Consider the following 18,229-nt stretch of genomic DNA (forward strand, 5'->3'; position numbering starts at 1 on the left):
CCCTAGCTGTAATCTTGTTTTACTTATGTTATTATCTGCTTGTCATAGTCTTCAGGAAGCTCGGGCTCATTACTGTTTTTTTTTTTGAGATGGAGTGTCGTTCTGTCACCCAGGCTGGAGTACAGTGGCATGATCTTGGCTCACTGCAACATCCGCCTCCTGGGTTGAAGTGAGTCTTAGCCTCCTGAGTGGCTGGGATTACAGGCAATGCCACCACGCTCAGCTAATTTTTTTGTTTTTATTAGAGACAGGGTTTCACCATGTTGGTCAGGCTGGTCACTCCTGACCTCATGATCCACCCACCTTGGCCTCCCAAAGTGCTGGGATTACAGGCTTGAGCCACTATGCCCAGCCAGGCTCATTACTGTTTATGCATGTTTTTCCACAGTTGGCCTTAGTTTACTTTTCCAGCTTTATCAATTCATATCTTCAGTGTACCTACTGGTTGTCTGTTATCTATACTGTTTGCTTCTTTATTTTTGTATCATCTTAACATGATACAGTGTCTGGTTCCTGGCAAGTACTTGATATGTGTTTCTCCAATGATGGGACAAATCCCAGAACAAATCTTGTACTTTTTTTCTGCTGTATTTTTCTTGCTGCTGTCCTTATGCCTGATGTGCCACTTCTACACAACTCTCCCTGACTGCTTTAACTCTGTTTTTCCCTTCCTCTTCCCTATTCCTAAAGCTTATTTGGTACCCAAGGGATAAGTCCTACCACTGTGGTTTGTCTGAGGTCAGGGTGGGAAGGTTCTGGTTAGCTGGAATTCTTTCCTTAGCAGGTTCGTCTATGTTGGCAGATGATGAGACGTGGCCTGCCTGATAGAGAAATTCTGGCTCGCCATTTGGAAAGAAATCAGGGTATCTTTATCCCATTGGTGTTAGGGTTAAATAGTTAACAACTAACAGATGAAATCAGTAAATACAGTAACTGATACTAATGAACAACTTTGTAAGCAAAAGATATAAAAATTAAAAACTGTGAAAATATTTACAAACATGTCAAAAGAGTTGAAGTCCTTAATATGAAAGGAACTCGTAAGTCAATGAGGGATATAAAGAAAAATTGTTACAAGGTATGAACAAGAAAATCATAGAAGATGTCTTGACATATAAGCAGCCAATTTTTTCTTTTCTTTTTCTTTCTTTTTTTTTTTTTGAGTCAGAGTCTTGCTCTGTCACCCAGGCTGGAGTGGAGTGCAGTGATGTAATCTCGGCTCACAGCAACCTCCACTTCCCGGATTTGAGCGATTCTTGTGCCTCAGCCTCCCAAGTAGCTGTGATTACAGGTGTATGCCACCACGCTCAGCTAATTTTTGTATTTTTAGTAGAGACGGGGTTTCTCCATGTTGGCCAGGCTGTTCTCAAACTCCTGACCTCAAGTGATCCACCTGCCTCGGCCTCCCAAAGTGCTAGGATTACAGGCATGAGCCACCATGCCTGGCCATAAGCAGCCAATGTTATAATTAAGTTTTTAGTCTTACCAGCAATAGAATGGAAATAAACATCATGTTAGGCAATGGATGCCATCAAATTAGCAAAGTTAGTTAAATTCTAAATTTTTAACTCAAAATTATTAATTTTTTTTTTTGTTTTTGAGACAGAGTCTTGCTTTGTCACCCAGGCTGGAGTGGAGTGCAGTGGTGTGATCTGTTCACTGCAACCTCCCCTCCTGGTTCAAGCAGTTTTCATGCCTCAGCCTCCCAAGAAGCTGGGTTTACAGGCATGCACCACCACAGCCAGCTAATTTTTTGTGTATTTTTAGTAGAGACAGGGTTTCAACATGTTGGCCAGGCTGAACTCCTGGCTTCAGGCAATCCACCTGCTTTGGCCTCGCAAAGTGTTGGGGTTACAGGCGTGAACCACTGTGCTTGGGCTTTTTTTTTAAACTCAAAGAAATTCATGTGCTTCTGGCAGAAGTCTAACTTGGTGTAACCTTTGTAGCAAGCAATTTGGTATTATTTGAGAAGTTTACATTTTTAAGGTTTTAACCTATTATTTTAATTCCCAAGAATCTATCAAAAAAATTAGAGAGGCAAATATTTGCATAATGTTCATCATTTATCACAGTGTTTTTTATAATGGTGGGAAAACTTCCAACAACTTAAATGCTTTTGTTGAGGAAGTATTTCCTTAAGTGGGAAATTATGCCACCATGAAGTTATAATTTTGAAGAATATTTTTAAGAAGAATACTCATGAAATATTAGAAAAAATTGCTAGAAATATTAGAAAAATTATTTTTAAAATTATAAAAAATTATAATGTCATGGGATCCTTGGGGTGTTGCTTTTCCACCTGAAAACCTCTGTGGCTGGTGGCGCTTTTGTCTGAGTTTTCTCTAGACCTGCTGGGCTTGTTCCACCCTCTTGGCCTGGCAGGCTGCATGCGGTTTGCATTACTAGCCAAAATCCTGTGCCTGCCAAGGGCGAGCCAGGTGTGGAGCGGTGAGTGGTGTGTGAGCGTGTGTGGGGTCCAGCCACTGTGCACAGCCAGGTGTGCCAGCCATGACAGGGCAGGCAGCTCCAGGCACCAGTACAGGCACTGGCTCTGTGGGAGGCTGTGGCTGGACCAAGCGTACCACAAGCAGCTTCCACTGTGGGCACCGGGGAATGCGGTGATGTCTGCAAGCTTGGAGTTGCCAGGAGCTGCAGAGCCCCAGAGAAGGTGTCACAGCCCTGGCTCGGAGAGCCCCTAGGTCTAGTTTCCCTAAAGGGCCACAGCCCTTCCCTCCTTGTTGCCTGCAACCTGGTGAGCAGAGGGCATGTTTTGGTCCTGTTTGTGTTACAGCTTTTTCAGTCCCACCATTCAGGAGTCCCATGTCTAGGAAGAATGAGGTACGAGGACAACTGGAGGGTAAGCAAGGCAGAGAGCAGCTTCGTTGAGCAACGGAAGAGCTGTCAGGAGACCTGAAGTGGGTAGTTCCTTTTCACAGGCGGGTTTTCTGATGAGGAGACCCGAAGTGGGCAGCTCCTTCCTGCAGCTGGTAGTCTGGACATCTGTGAGTATGACTGAGTCTGGGATTTTTATGGGCTCAGAATGGAGGAAGTGTGTGCTGATTGGTACATGGTAGGCCATGGACGGCCTGGAAAAAGCACCGTTTAAGCTCTTACTCCAGCCAGTGGACTCCACCTGGAATCCACAGTCTGGACCCCAGGCTTTAGGCCGTCTCTGGCTTGAAGGTGGGGTTTCACCTGGGACCAACCCTTTTCTGGGCAGGAACCTATGTCTGCCTCCCTCCATCAACATGCCATCCATAGTGCCTACACTGTTTGGGCTGAGGGGTGCCTGCAGGCCCACTTTGAGCTGCCTTCACCCCTGCTGGCCTCTCTGTCACGCTCACCAGCACCCAAAGTCCAGAGGGGACTGAGGTGGCAGGTGGCTGGTGTGTGAACACTGCCCCGAGCCTGTGCACACCCGACTGGGTCATGATAGTGCCCAGGCTCAGCCACAACTTTGCTCTGCACCAGAGCAGGTGCAAGGAGCAGGGAGAGGCCAGGGAGTGGGAGCAGGCACTTCCTAGCCTGCAGGAGAAGAGGGGGCTTCCTGGGCCCCTGAGAGTGCAGGAATGCCCGGGTTAGGAGCCTCCGCTGGCTGCAGCTGTGCCTGGAGCATGGGGCTCCCACCCTGCCAACTTGGTAGCAGGCAGGGCTCCCACTTGTTCTCTGCTCAGCTCTGCATGCAGCCTGGCTGTGCCTCCCCCACTGCAACCAGCAGCTGCTCCAGACAGGCTGCCCCTGCCTTCAGTAATGCTTATTTATAGTGTTGCAGTTTGGTATGTCTACAAACATATGACCTGAAATGTAGCAGAAGTAGTTATCTCTGGGTGGTGGGATAGGTAATGATTTTTTTAATTTTTATTTTATAGTACATGTTATTTAATAATCACTGTCCTGGCCAGGCACGGTGGCTGACGCCTGTAATGCCAGCACTTTGGGAGGCCGAGGTGGGCGGATCACGAGGTCAAGGGATCGAATCCATCCTGGCCAACATGGTGGAACCCCATCTGTACTAAAAATACAAAAATTAGCTGGGCGTGGTGGCGGGTGCCTGTAGTCCCAGCTACTCAGGAGGCTGAGGCAGGAGAATCACTTGAACCCAGGAGGCAGAGGTTGCAGTGAGCCTCTGTGCAGAGTGCACATCATGCCAGTGCACTCCAGCCTGGTGACAGAGTGAGACTCCGTCTCACACACACAAAATAAATAAATAAATAATAAAAAAATCACTGTCTTTTTTTTTTTTTTTTTATATTTTTTTTTGAGACAGAGTTTCGCTCTTGTTACCCAGGCTGGAGTGCAATGGCGCGATCTCGGCTCACCGCAACCTCCGCCTCCTGGGTTCAGGCAATTCTCCTGCCTCAGCCTCCTGAGTAGCTGGGATTACAGGCACGCGCCACCATGCCCGGCTAATTTTTTGTAGTTTTTAGTAGAGACGGGGTTTCACCATGTTGACCAGGATGGTCTCGATCTCTTGACCTCGTGATCCACCCGCCTCGGCCTCCCAAAGTGCTGGGATTACAGGCGTGAGCCACTGCGCCCGGCAATCACTGTCTTACTGATTAGTTCCATGTATAATTTCTGAAGGAGGCACTGTAACAGAATGATTTAGAGCAGGGGCTAAGAGTCAGGAAGGCCTGCTCTTTGGTAGCAGCCTTGATCCAATCCATTGTATGACTTGACCATGTTACTTTTCTCCTATTTCCTCATCTGTAAAATGGGACTTCTTAAACCTAACTCAGAGTTGTCAAGATTAGAAATGATAATGTATTATAACAGCTTTTAAAAAATAAATTTGTTATTTTGCTTTAATTCTTGCAATAAAAGCAAGTCTTTTTTTTTTTTTTTTTTTGTTTTTTTTTTTTTTTTTGAGGTAGAGTCTCATACTGTTGCCAGGCTAGAGTGCAGTGGCATGATCTTGGCTCACTGCAAACTCCACCTCCTGGGTTCGAGTGATTCGCCCGCTTCAGCCTCCTGAGTAGCTGGGATTACAGGCATGAGTCAAAACTCAAAGGAATTTTGAGGCTGAACTATTAAGTGTATAATTATCCTGTGAGTTACAGATTGGGTGTAAGTTTCACTAAAAGAAAATGTAAATAATAATAATTAAAATGTAGTTTAAATTTTCTGCAAGACAAATATTGTTTTCATTCTTGCTAATCTTCTTCACCTGTTGAACTACCACAGATGTTACATTTATTACCATGTATATAACAATCTTTTGCAGTCTGGGTCACACAAGAGAATAAACCCTGTCCTTAGGCATCCGTTGCATGTAATGAATTTGCTTCTCTCTTGTGTGTCTACAATGGAACCAGCTTGTGTCATCTAAGTTCTCATATGGAAGCATTGAGAAAACTGTCACCCAAATTGCTATCTGTTCTGTGGTTTAGATGAGGAGCCCTGATTGAGATGCCTGGATTGTAGAAGGCACTCAAAAGGAAACAGTTCCTATTGTTTTTGTCCTGGAAGTCATGTAAAAGAGCAATTGCTTTCCAGATTTCTTTGTTTGGTATAAGCATCTTTGGGAAAAGATATTTTCAGAGTATGATCCCGTAAGTGAACAGCTCTGTGGCAATTTCTTAGGCCCAGTCTTTGGATCTGGGACTGACTGTGCTGTGTAGAACCACAGGCAGCTCCTCCGTTAGCCCTCTTGTGTAACAGCCCTTTTCCTCCACTATAGGGCGCCAAGGTACTGCTTCCTATCTGGGCAGAGTTCCTGAATTCTCTTCCACTTAACTGTCAGAAGCCTTATTGTATCAGAATTTCAGGCCTCACATTTAATGCTTTGTCACAAATTGCTTTATGGTAATATATTTTATTTGGATATTCGTACTGCTTTTTTGGGACTTTTTTTTTTTTAAATACACTGCTAAACATATTATTTTAATATATTTTCTGGTGAATGTTTTCTCATCACTGCTTCCTATTTTATTTTAGCTACTGATCTACTTCTTGCCTGGAATCCCATTTGTTTGGGATTGGTAGAAGGTGTTATTGGGAAAATTCAACTTCATTCAGGTATGTTTCTGTAAACTCCTTAAACTTGTCAAATTTATTATGGCATTTTTTTTGGTGTTTTCCTCTTTGAGGATGCATGTAGGTTCTCTTATAGCTTTGATTCCTTTGTCTTAATTTTGGGTCTGCTCAAAGTGGGCGTATTTCCATATAAGTTTAATGAAATAAAAAGATAACTTTAGAGAAAAAGTGGCATAATATTACACTTCTTTCTGCTACTGAAAACAAAAAACAAACAAAAAAAACTTACTGAATACCTGCTGTGTGTCAGGAATCGTGCTTGTTGGTAGAACACAATAATGAGCAAAGACCTGTTTCTACCCTTATAAAGCCTACAGTTTAGGAGGAAAGACAGGTATCAAAGACTAATCATGGAAATAAACGTATGATTATTTGATAATTGTGGAAGGTGCCTTGAAGGAAAGATACAGCACATGCATCGATCTCAAAGGAGAGTGGTAGGAATAAAGCTGGAGAGGGAGGCAGGTGGCAGACCATGGCTGGTTGGCTTTATGTCAGCTGTCTATTCCTGATACAGCCAACTCTGTCAGGGACGAGCACATGTCTCTTAGCACATAGTATGGTCCTATCAGGGATCCCTATCCAGAACAGACAAATTGATGGGACATCCAGGTCATTCACCAGGCCCTCACTTGGAATGACAGGCACCTGTGTCCTAGGCCTAAAGGGAATTTTGTTGGTGGGAAAGTATAACAGGTATTATACTGGTGGGTCCTAAAAAGCTAACTGAAAGGGCCAAGTGAAATTTTATTTTTTTCTTTTTTGGTGCCCTGCCCTTCAGGGAGCTTTTTGTTTGTTTGGTTTTTGGTTTTTTTTTTTTTTTTTTTGAGATGGAGTCTTCCTCTGTCATGCCGGCTGGAGTGTAATGGTATGATCTCAGCTCACTGCAACTTCCGCCTCCCGAGTTCAAGCCGTTCTCCTACCTTAGCCTCCCTGGTAGCTTGGATTACAGGCACGTGCCACCACGCTCAGCTAATTTTTGTATTTTTAGTAGAGATGGGGTTTCACCATGTTGGCCAGGCTGGTCTTAAACTCCTGAGCTTAGGTGATCCGCCTGCCTTGGCCTCCCAAAGTGCTGGGATTATAGTCGTGAGCCACATTGCACCCAGACTAGGGAGCTTTTTAAAATTAGAGATGGGTTCTCGCTATGTTGCTGAGACTGGTCTTAAACTCCTGGCCTCTAGCGATCCTCCTGCCTTGGGCTCCCAAAGTGCTGGGATTACAGGCGTGAGCCACCATACTGGCCTAAAAGAAATACTTTAAGAACTATGTTTAAATATTTTTCCTTTGGTATCAATTTTGATGAGTTATGAATTTAGGAGGCTTTGCCATTATTTCTGTGTAATTGTGAGTATGTATCTCTATAATGTGTCCTTTTAATTATTTAAAAATAATAAGCATTTGAGAGCTAGATTGATTTTTTTGTATATAAGAAATAAGCACATATATCTGGAACAATCATGATTCTTTGATTGTTTTCAAAAGTGTTTTCATCATGAAATATTTACAATTTCAAAAAGCCGTTTATCACAGATGTGCATTTACACAGGTTGTTGTAAAATACACACATGTATTTACCACCTAGATTAAGAAATGAAATATGGGCCAGGCTCAGTGGCTCACGCCTGTAATCCCAGCACTTCGGGAGCCCACTCACCTGAGGTTGGGAGTTTGAGACCAGCCTGACCAACATGGAGAAACCCTGTCTCTACTAAAAATACAAAAATTAGGTTGGCATGGTGGTGCATGCATGCCTGTAATCCCAGCTACTCAGGGAAGCTAAGGTGGAGAATCACTTGAACCTAGGGGACGGAGGTTGCGGTGAGCTGAGATTGCACCGTTGCATTCCAGCCTGGGCAACAGGAGTGAAACTCTTCCTCAAAACAAACAAAGAAATGAAATATGACCGGTGTGTTTGGAGCTGTCTCTGTGCCTTTTTCCAAATGTTCCCTGTTTTCTTCCCCTTAATGGAACTTGCTATTTTGAATTTTATATTCCCCTGGTTTTCATTATTGCTTTTATTATATATGTATTCCTGAACGTGTTGCTAAGGCTTGTATTTTGGAGATTTTATATAAATGATATTAAGCTGTTTGTGTTCTTTCACTTATTTTTATTTATATTTTTGAGATTTATCTATGTATGAAACTATAGTTCTTTATTTTCACTATTTATGAATATATCATGATTTGTGCTTTTTCCTGTCACTAGGTAATTGTTTTATTTTATTTTTTTCTTTTTTTGCTATTAGAACTAATACTGCTATGAGCATTGTTGTATATTCTTTATTTGCTGGGTTTTTAAAAAATTCTTCCAACACAGAGGAGAAAAGCATTTAGTCATTGTGTAACCATGTAACCAAGGTATTTTAATAACACTCTCCTACCTGTCCACATTTACATACATACATTTTTAATTCATTTACATGCTGACAGGATAATTTCCAACTGGGTGTTCTGAGCTGAAATTCATTTTCTATTATTTAAATGACACGTATGAAACTTTTGAGTTATTTTTTCTCATTTTCAGTCACATCTTAGCACAGTGAATAAATCACTGCAGTCAGTCAGGAGACCTGAATACAAGCTGTATTTATTTAGCTTTGAGATATAGGAGAAGTTGCCTAATATCGGTTTCATATATCTCTTGTTATGTAACAAGCCAATCCCAAAAGTTAACGGCTTAAAACAACAACAGTGTGGCCGGGTGTGGTGGCCACGCCTGTAGTCCCAGCAGTTTCGGAGGCCGAGGCGGGTGGATCACAAGGTCAGAAATTCCAGACCAGTGTGGCCAACATAGTGAAACCCCGTCTCTACTAAAGATACAAAAAATTAGCCAGACATGGTGGCACATGCCTGTAATCCCAGCTACTCGGGAGACTGAGGCAGGAGAATTGCTTGAATCCAGGAGGCGGAGGTTGCAGTGAGCCGAGATCGTGCCATTGCACCACTCCAGCCTCGGTGATGGGGCAAGACTGTCTCAGAAAAAAAAAAAAAAAAAAAAAAAAAAACAAGAACAACAGTGTATAATTTCTCAGCATTCTATGGGTTGACAGAGCAGCTCTGCTTTTCTCTATTGTGTTGGCTGGGGTCATTCACATAGCAGCAATCACCAGGAGTTTGCCTTGGGTGGCCTCAGTTCTCCTTCACCCGGCCCCTCCCTCCATGTGTCTCTTCTCACAAGGCCTCTCCTTGAGTCCTCCTCTCTCCTAGATAAACTGGACATCCTTTCGGGGTAGTGGCTGGATGCTGAGAAGACAGCTCCCAGTATTCAAGGGCCTGTATGTCTTAAGTTGTTAAACAAGATGAAAGAAACTGGTCTCTTCATTTCCATAGGGTATTATGAGTCCCAAATGAGATGATGTACCTGCAAGTGCTTAGTAAATTGTAAATCACTATTTTATCAAGGCTCTTTGGTTGCAAATACAAACCTATCAGCTTAGCAAAAACACATACTTTTTTATGAGGAACCCACAGGACCAAAAATAAGAAAGAAACGGATGTTGTAGAGGATCCAGGATTACTTTATTGGGACAGCTGGTCTCTGACAACTGCCTCTTCTTCTATGTCTCTTTTATTCTTCTCTCTTTTTGGCTTTCTCTGTGTGTATGTAGGACACAATGTCTGCCTTTAAAAGGGCACCCTCAGCCGTCAAACCAGCTGACATCTGATAGTCCCTGAAATGACTGGAAACTGACCAGCAATCAAAAGAGATTGAGTAGTGAGTCCATGTTAGACTTCTAGTTAAGGGACTTATTGACCCACCTTGGGCCAGGGGACTCCTGGCCAGCGTCACATAGGTTACATGTTCCCCAGAGTCCCAATCCCCTAGTTGGGAGTCAGAGCAGGAGGGTTTGGACTTGGCAGACAGCCCAGAAGCTGTCTACTACAAATAATGCACAAATGTAAGTTAGTTAATAGTTGATGAGTTTATGACACAGTCAAAGTATGGTCATTTAGGAGGCAGTGAAGTTATGGTCATCTGTGGTTAGCCCCTTTATGTATACTGCTCCTCTTTGCTGTTTTTTGGTCCCAAAATAGGTGAGAATACCTGTGATGGTAGGATATTTTGGAAGAGGGAGAGATGGAGAATAGAGTGAACGGGAGAAAGAAAGTATGAAAAAAGAAAGAAGGGCAGGGAAATTTCTCTTAATTTTTCACTCTCCTAATCCTGGAACCTTTTTTTTCTTCTTGTCATGTCACTTGAAAGGTTTGGCTCTTAAGAAAGAGAGTAGGGAGGAAACAAAAGAAACTCTTCTGGGCCCCTGCTGCTTTTCCTTCTCTCCCAACCCTCTTCATGTCAGTCTGCCCCCAGCCCCTTGCCTGTGAGCACCCATCTTACTCACTCCCTTCATCTGTCCTTGGGGATGCCCCCTCCTCCCCTCTCCCTGCCCCACCATTAAAGCTCTTGCCCTAGGTCAGATTGGCTAGAAGGGAGGTATGTGCCTGCTGTGTTAGAAAGAATTGAAAAAATTACTTCAGGGACATTTTCCCTGGGAACATCTTATTTTTGGAGCATAGGGGATGAGGGGAATAAAATGTCTGTACTTAAACTTTCTCCTGTTTCCCTCCTACTTATTATCCACATATTAATGCACAAATTTTTGTTCTCGCCTAGTGAGATGGGAACATAAATTTATTTGAACAGAATGTCATTGACAGCCTTAAAGTGGCGTGGGTGAGCCATGCTGCTGTTCCTGTCACTGAACTGTGAGCTCTGTGGAATGAAGCAAGGGCTTGTGACTTAGGAACTGTATTAGTTTGCTGCCATAACAAAGTACCACTGGCTGGGTGGTTTAAACAACGGAGTTGTATTTTCTCACAATTCTGGAACGCAGAAGTCTGAAATCAAGGTGTTGGCAGAGTTGGTTCCTCCCAAGGCCTCTATCTTAGGCTTGTACATGGCCGCCATCTGCTTGTGTCTTCATGTGGTTTTCCCTCCGTAACTGTGTGTGTCTGTCTGAATTTCCTCATCTTGTAATGACACCAGTCATTTTGGATTAGGGCCCACCCAAATAAACTCATTTTAACCTAATTACCTCTTTGAAGACCCTGTCACTAAATATCACATTCTGAGGTCCTGGGAGTTCAGACCTCAGCGTCTGAATTTTAAGGGGACATAGTTTAGCCCATAACAGAAACATAATAGCCTCTGAAATGCTCATTACAAAAACATGTCAAAAAGAATTCCCTCGAATTTGGTTTGCTGTTTCCTGCTGCTTGGCCTTATTTCAGTGTGATAGGCCAGTCCTCACATATCATTGGCTAGGCACCCACTCCAGACATGAACTAATTCTGAAAGATCACACAATTGCCTTGAGTCAGGTTGCCATCTAGCCTCAATTACCATCTAGAAGACAAAGCTGATTATATTTCCTTGAGACAGTTATTTTGAATGTTTAATAAAACTCAAAGTGAGTTCTTAGTAATAAGCATTCAGTATATGCGGATTACTATTTTTTTCCTCTTAAAGAGCCTCAGAGGTGTCAGATATTCTGCTCGAGAACCACTTATGTTGTGGCTACACATTTTTGAACAAATTTAAAATGACTGTTTTTCTAATGTTAATTTTTACTGGAACTGTAATAAGAGCAAGTCACAGGCTGTTTGTGGTGACTCACACCTGTAATCCAAGCACTTTGGGAGGCCAAGGCAGGTGGATCACTTGATGTCAGGCATTGGAGACCAGCCTGGCCAACATAGTGAAACCCCATCTCTACTAAAAATACAAAAATTAGCTGGGTGTGATGGTGGGCGCCTGTGGTCCCAGCTATTTGGGAGGCTGAGGCAGGAGAATCGCTTGAACCCAGGAGGTGGATGTTGCAGTGAGCCAAGATCACACCACTGCATTCCAGCCTAGGTGACAGAGTAAGACTGTCTAAAAAAAAAAAAAAAAAAAAAAAAAGAAGTCACTGAAAGACTACATTGTAAAAAATGTATAAAAAGTGATGTTTTTGGTAGTTACAGATTAGTAGCATTAGTGAAAGTTATTTTGTAATCCACAGTTCCTTTAAAAAATGCTGTCCAGAGTTTTTATTGGGAATTGGCCATGTGGACCACATGGCCCAAGGCCTCCCACCAAAAGTTGCGTTGTTAGAGTAGATTATCTGACATTGCTCAAGGCCTCCAGTAAACAAAGATACTCCTATAGCCAGAACGTTCCAAAGGCTTAGAAATTACAGCAAAGTTAATAAAAAAAGGAAAATATATATATGACAGAAGAATTTCAAACTATTTTTGTTTGTGTTATCCTTTGTTGATAATTGCCTGCCCTTTTAGCAAGCTCTGCCAAAAAAAAAAAAGGAAAAAGAAAAATGGTTCTGTTTAATGCCTATAAAATATCTGTTTAGGACCATTAGCCTGTTTCTGGGTTGCAAGGCCTCTTCCCCAGACATCTGTAGGCAGGTGGACTTCAGCCTAGGTGTAATATACTCTGTCTTCAACAACTCAAACATGTCTGACTTTGGTCTGACCAGTTGAGAGATATTAATATGAGGAACAGAAAGTAGGAGATGTGTAATGTATCAACTAGGTGAAAGGAAAGTACAGACTTGTGAAAAATCAACATGAAAAAAGATTCATTGTAGTATCCAGGAGGAAATAAAAATGGCAGTCAACGCTGGGCACAGTGGCTCACACCTGTAATCCCAGCACTTTGAGAGGCTGAGTTAGGGTAGCTCACTTGAGGTCAGGAGTTTGAGACCAGCCTGACCACACAGTGAAACCCCATCTCTAAAAATATGAAAATTAGCTGGGCATGGTGGTGTGCGCCTGTAATCCCAGCTACTTGGGAGGCTGAGGAATAAGAATCACTTGAACCTGGGAGGTGGAGGCTGCAGTGGGCCAAGATCTTGCCACTGCACTCCAGCCTGGGTGACAGCAAGACTCCATCTGGCTGGGGAAAAAAAAAAAAAAGATTAGTAATCAGATTCATATCATAATTGTAATTACATATTTATTTTTTCTTTTTCTTTTTCTTTTTTGTCTGTCTTCTCATGGAAATAACCTCCAAGTAGACAGCAGCTGTGGGCCATGTCTGTTCTGCTTACCTGCTGTGTGTCTGTGTGCTGGCCCACTGTAGGGCTATTCAGAAATATTCAGCGAGTACTTAAGGATTTAATGAGTATCTATGGAGTACCTACTGTGTGCCACAGTCTGTACTCAGTGCTGGGAACAGCAGGTTGAACAGAACTTGAAATTTCCAGAAACACAGACTCAGAATCTGAGTGATAGATGTTAATTACTGGTTACACAGTTTTACCATTACAGATGTAGTCATCTAAAGACAAGTATGGGGTGCTGTGGTGCGTATGACAGAAGAGCCCAAGTGGTAGAGCTGGGGTTGCTGGTTGGAAAGCATCTCATATGGACAGGGCCAGGGGTGGGATGGGGAGGGATTGAAAGGAGAGATAGTTCTTGGCAGAGTATGAAGCTGTGCAAAAGGCCCACATGATTGATGTGTTTCTTCTCTTCATTTTCTGTGTGTTGTCTGGGTATAGCCATTTCTTCACACAGACATCCAGGAAAAGACTGCTTTTGGCTGGAGATTTAAAATAGATCACAAAAGCTCTTCAAGTTATAATGTATTGTTAAGATTGAGAAGAGGATAAGCTCAATTAGGGTAAGAAGTATCTGAAGATAAAAAGCAAAAAGATCATTAGTAAAGGAATATATCCCATGATATATTCAGGACTAGTTTAAAGAGAAAATTGTCAGGAGTCTTGAGTAATTTGACAATAGAGGCTCTTTTGTTTAGTGATTAACTGAATTACTGCTGATAGTACTGAACAATTGGAGACAAAAATTCACTCAAGTAGATCTCATTCATTAAAATAAGTTCTCACCATCTGCTGTTCCTCCACTTTTTAAGTGGTAATGATGTCTCAGTCATTAAGATTGTAAAGTGTATTATGCATATTATTTTTAATACTGATTTTAGTCTTCTCTCTATGGAGACTTTCTTGCTATGGCACTAGTGACATGAAATATTTTATATTTTAGTGATGAATGGAGTGTCACTAGCATTGTTTTAGTGCATGCCTTAAAAGCCATTGGAAAACCCCACTCCTTAAGGACATTGGAGAGAAACAAGGGGGTCTCATAGGGTCCCGGTGGAGCTCTCATCCTCTGCTGGAGGCCTGGGTCGTGGGACAAGCCTTTTAGTTATTGTTTCTGTTTAGATATGAGTTTGCCTGTATACAACTGTACTGTGGGAGATGCAGGTTGTTTTATTGTCTACTGACAACTCACTAATTAAAAACATGTAGGTATTGTGATGATAGTTTTACAACTCTAAATGTATTAAAATCATTGAGTTGTTTCCTTACAATGGATGAAATTTATAGTATACAAATTATAGTAAATATGTCTTGAGATACAATTTATGTCTTATTATAACATAACATTTCTACCAAAATATAAGTGATCTAAAATATAATTCAGATACAGTCTTTTTTGGCTGGATGCAGTGGCTCATACCTGTAACCCCAGCACTTTGGGAGGCCAAGGCAGGTGGATCACCTGAGGTCAGGAGCTCGAGACGAGCCTGACTAACATTTCTAGCCTGCCACGTAGCTAGTAGTCCAAGCTACTGGGGAGGCTGAGACAGGAGAATCCCTTGAACCTGGGAGGCAGAAATTTCAGTGAGCTGAGATAGTGCCATTGCACTCTAGCCTGGGGGACAAGAGTGAAACTCCATCTCAAAACAAACAAACAAAAAACAAATACAGTCTTTTTTTGTTTTTTGTTTTGAAGACTTTTGAGTCTCACTCTGTCACCCAGGCTGGAGTGTAGTGGCGTGATCATGGTTTACTGCAGCCTTGACCTAACTGGACTCCAGTGATCTTCACATCTGTCTCCCCAGTAACTGGGACTCTAGGCACATGCCACCGTGCCCAGCTAATTTTTGTGTTTTTTTTTTAGGTAGAGATGGGGTTTTGCTGTGTTGCCCAGGCTTGTCTTGAGCTCCTGAGCTCAAGCGATCTGCCTGCCTTGGCCTTCCAAAGTGCTGGGATTACAGGCATGAGCACTGTGCCCAGCCTCAGATATAGTCATTTTATATTCATTTTCTCATTTATGAGGATCTCAGAGTTATTGACTTCAAGAGGTAAGGTTTACTTTTTTTTGAGACAGAGTCTTCCTCTTGTTGCCCAGGTTGGAGTGCAGTGGCACAATCTTGGCTCACTGCAACCTCCATCTCCTGGGTTCAAGCAATTCTAGTGCCTCACCCTAAGGTGGCTAATTTTTGTATTTTTAATATAGACAGCGTTTCATCATGTTGGCCAGGCTGGTCTAACTCCTGTCTGCCTCAGCCTCCCAAAGTGCGGGAATTATAGACATGAGTCACCATGTCTGGCCTAGAAGTAAAATTTTCATCAGTGACCAGATTCCTGGTTAACCCTTAGAATATTCTTTAACTATAGTTTAGTGGACCCGTTTTCTTAACAGACTTGAGTCTTGGAAGCAGGCAGCTTAGTGGTGTGAGAGATTACTTTCTCTGGTATGTTCTCATCCGTCCTGTTTTTGCTTCCCTCCTGTTCCTTTTCCTCTCCCCTCAGCTACCTAGATGCTTCAGTGCTTCATCCTTCTCTCTTTGCTCCCGTCAGCTTGTCCCCACATTTTGTGCTTCAGAATTTTTCACTTCCCTTTCCCTAGGCTTGAGTCTGTCTCCTTGGTGCAGACGGTTTTACCTCCCTGGTAGTAGTGATGCTTGAACAAGTCACATGAATGCAACCTGCAGTTCTGAGCTCCCCAGAGTGTGGTTACACAAGTATGCTTCTTATTCCTGAGCATATCTCTAAGTGGCATGGCAGATTTTTATATTTTCAGGCAGAGAGATACTTGAGAGGCAGGCCAGCATGCCTCATATACTATTCCACTGTCATTCCTTTTTTCTAGTCATAAACCCATTTGTTTTTAATACTCCAATTTTCCTCAGTAATCTCAATGGCAGCAATGGTAAAGGTTTGGTTTTCAGCCTCAGAAAGAGGAGAGGAAAGCTGGGTGCAGTGGTGTGTGCCTGTAGTCCCAGCCACTCGGGAGGCTGAGGGCAGGGGCACTGCTTGAGGCCAGGAGCTCAAGGCTGCGGTGCATGATGATCATGCCTGTGAATAGCCACTGTACTCCAGCCTGGGCAACCTAGTGAGAACCTGTCTCTTAAAAAATAGAAATTTTAAAAGGAGGATTGTTAAGTTAAAAATGACTGTGTGGGCCACCTATACAGGTGCTTTCTGTATTTCCTCCTTTGTATCACCTTTTGGAGTTTTTTTTTTTTTTTTAAGACAGAGTCTCACTCTGTTGCCAGGTGCTAGGCTGGAGTGCAGTGGCACAATCTCGGCTCACTGCAACCTCCGCCTCCCGGGTTCAAGCAATTCTCCTGCCTCAGCCTCCCGAGCAGCTGGGACTATAGGCACACGCCACCACGCCCAGCTAATTTTTGTATTTTTAGTAGAGACAGGGTTTCACCATGTTGGTCAGGATGGTCTCGATCTCTTGACCTTGTCATCCGCCTGCCTCGGCCTCCCAAAGTGCTGGGATTACAGGCTTGAGCCACAACGCCTGGCCTGGAGTTTTTATCTTACTGAACATTTAAAAGTAATTCCAGTCAAATTATTGTCAGCTAATTGTGTTTAAGAAAGGAGATTCTCAACAAATATATTAAGTTCTCATTTACTTAGACTTGGCCAGTAACAACCATTGATAGCAAAAAAAAAGGTTATTTAATTGACTTGGATAGCAGGTTTGTTATAACCTTTGGGCTTGATTCACTTTGTGTATGGACCAATCACCTCCAACCTTGAAGCATTTTTATGTCACTTTTCAAAGTAATTTATCTTTATAATGATTAACTTGCATCATGAGTAAAAATCCTGATTGTCTTTAGTATGTTGGAGTTTAATGGGCAGGAGAGTATTAAAGCTTTCAATAAACATACAGGAAAACATTTTGGTACTTTAGGGGGATATGCTGTAGTTATCTGGAAAATACATTTTTATAAAGAAGATCATTTTGCCCAAAATAAAAATAAAAAAAAGAGAAAAAGCTGGGTGCGGTGGCTCACGCCTGTAATCCTAGCACTTTGGGAGGCTGAAGTGGGTGGATCCCTTGAGGTCAGGAGTTTAAGACCAGCCTGGCCATCATGGTGAAACCCCATCTTAAAAAAAATAAAGTAAAAATAAAAATAAAAAAAAAGAAAATCACTTTGCCCAACAGTACTTAATAAGTTAGACTTTTCTAGTTTTCTATAGATACAAAAAACTTATATTTTTATAGAGTATAATAGATGATTTTAAGATTATTTCATTTTATGGCAGATTTATTTAGAGATTTAACTACAGTCTTAAGCTTTATAGGCTAAGCAGAATATACTTCTAATTGCACCATTTGGTACTTTTGAAATAGAGCCTATTAAAAATGTCTCTTGCTGTAGATGCCCTCCCTATGAGTCATTGTCACTTTTCTGTAAACTGAGACTTAGGAAACTTTAGTAAGCAGCAGAGCAGCCAGTTGGGAAACACAGAATAGCTGCTATGTTTGGAAGATGAACAAATTAATAGTTAGCTCTTTAGTCACTGAGAGCATTAGATGCCTAATGTGGTGTGCTTTTAGCTATCAGGTACCTGACGCTGAACAAACCAGCACTGGCGTGGTGGTGGCATTACTTGTTATTCCATTTACTCGATGTATGTTGTTCCCTGAAATACAATCCAGGATATATGGTGCTGTACTTCCACTAGGGGGAAAAACATTTCTCTTAGTGTAGTTTTTTTTTTTTTTTTTTTTTTTTTAATACATGGCTTTAAATAGAAAAATTCATTAACCATACTGTGAATTCATATTTTTAGTCAAAATTTAAATTCATGCATAAGTGTGCATAAAACCTACTTTATAGACTCGTGTTCATATTCACTTAAAAGTGCTAAAAGCTGGCCGGGCGCGGTGGCTCAAGCCTGTAATCCCAGCACTTTGGGAGGCCGAGGCGGGTGGATCACGAGGTCAGGAGATCGAGACCATCCTGGTCAACATGGTGAAACCCCGTCTCTACTAAAACTACAAAAAAAACATTAGCTGGGCATGGTGGCGCGTGCCTGTAATCCCAGGTACTGAGGAGGTTGAGGCAGGAGAATTGCCTGAACCCAGGGGGCGGAGGTTGCAGTGAGCTGAGATCGCGCCATTGCACTCCAGCCTGGGTAACA

At 42.4% G+C, this 18,229-nt stretch overlaps 1 protein-coding gene across 2 annotated transcripts in view; it reads left to right on the forward strand.

Annotated features, from left to right (window-relative positions):
- INPP5F (inositol polyphosphate-5-phosphatase F) overlaps positions 1–18,229 on the forward strand; it is a 108,668-nt gene that overhangs the window by 21,620 nt on the left and 68,819 nt on the right. For both annotated transcript variants that reach the window (XM_032281820.1, XM_032281819.1), the window contains exon 2: positions 5,938–6,018. In XM_032281820.1, coding sequence (XP_032137711.1) covers positions 5,938–6,018 — 81 coding nt within the window. The remainder of the gene's footprint in view (positions 1–5,937; positions 6,019–18,229) is intronic.

This window comes from Sapajus apella, unplaced genomic scaffold, assembly GCF_009761245.1.
Source record: "Sapajus apella isolate SASKATOON/1434 unplaced genomic scaffold, GSC_monkey_1.0 scaffold13, whole genome shotgun sequence".
Classification (NCBI taxonomy): domain Eukaryota; kingdom Metazoa; phylum Chordata; class Mammalia; order Primates; family Cebidae; genus Sapajus; species Sapajus apella.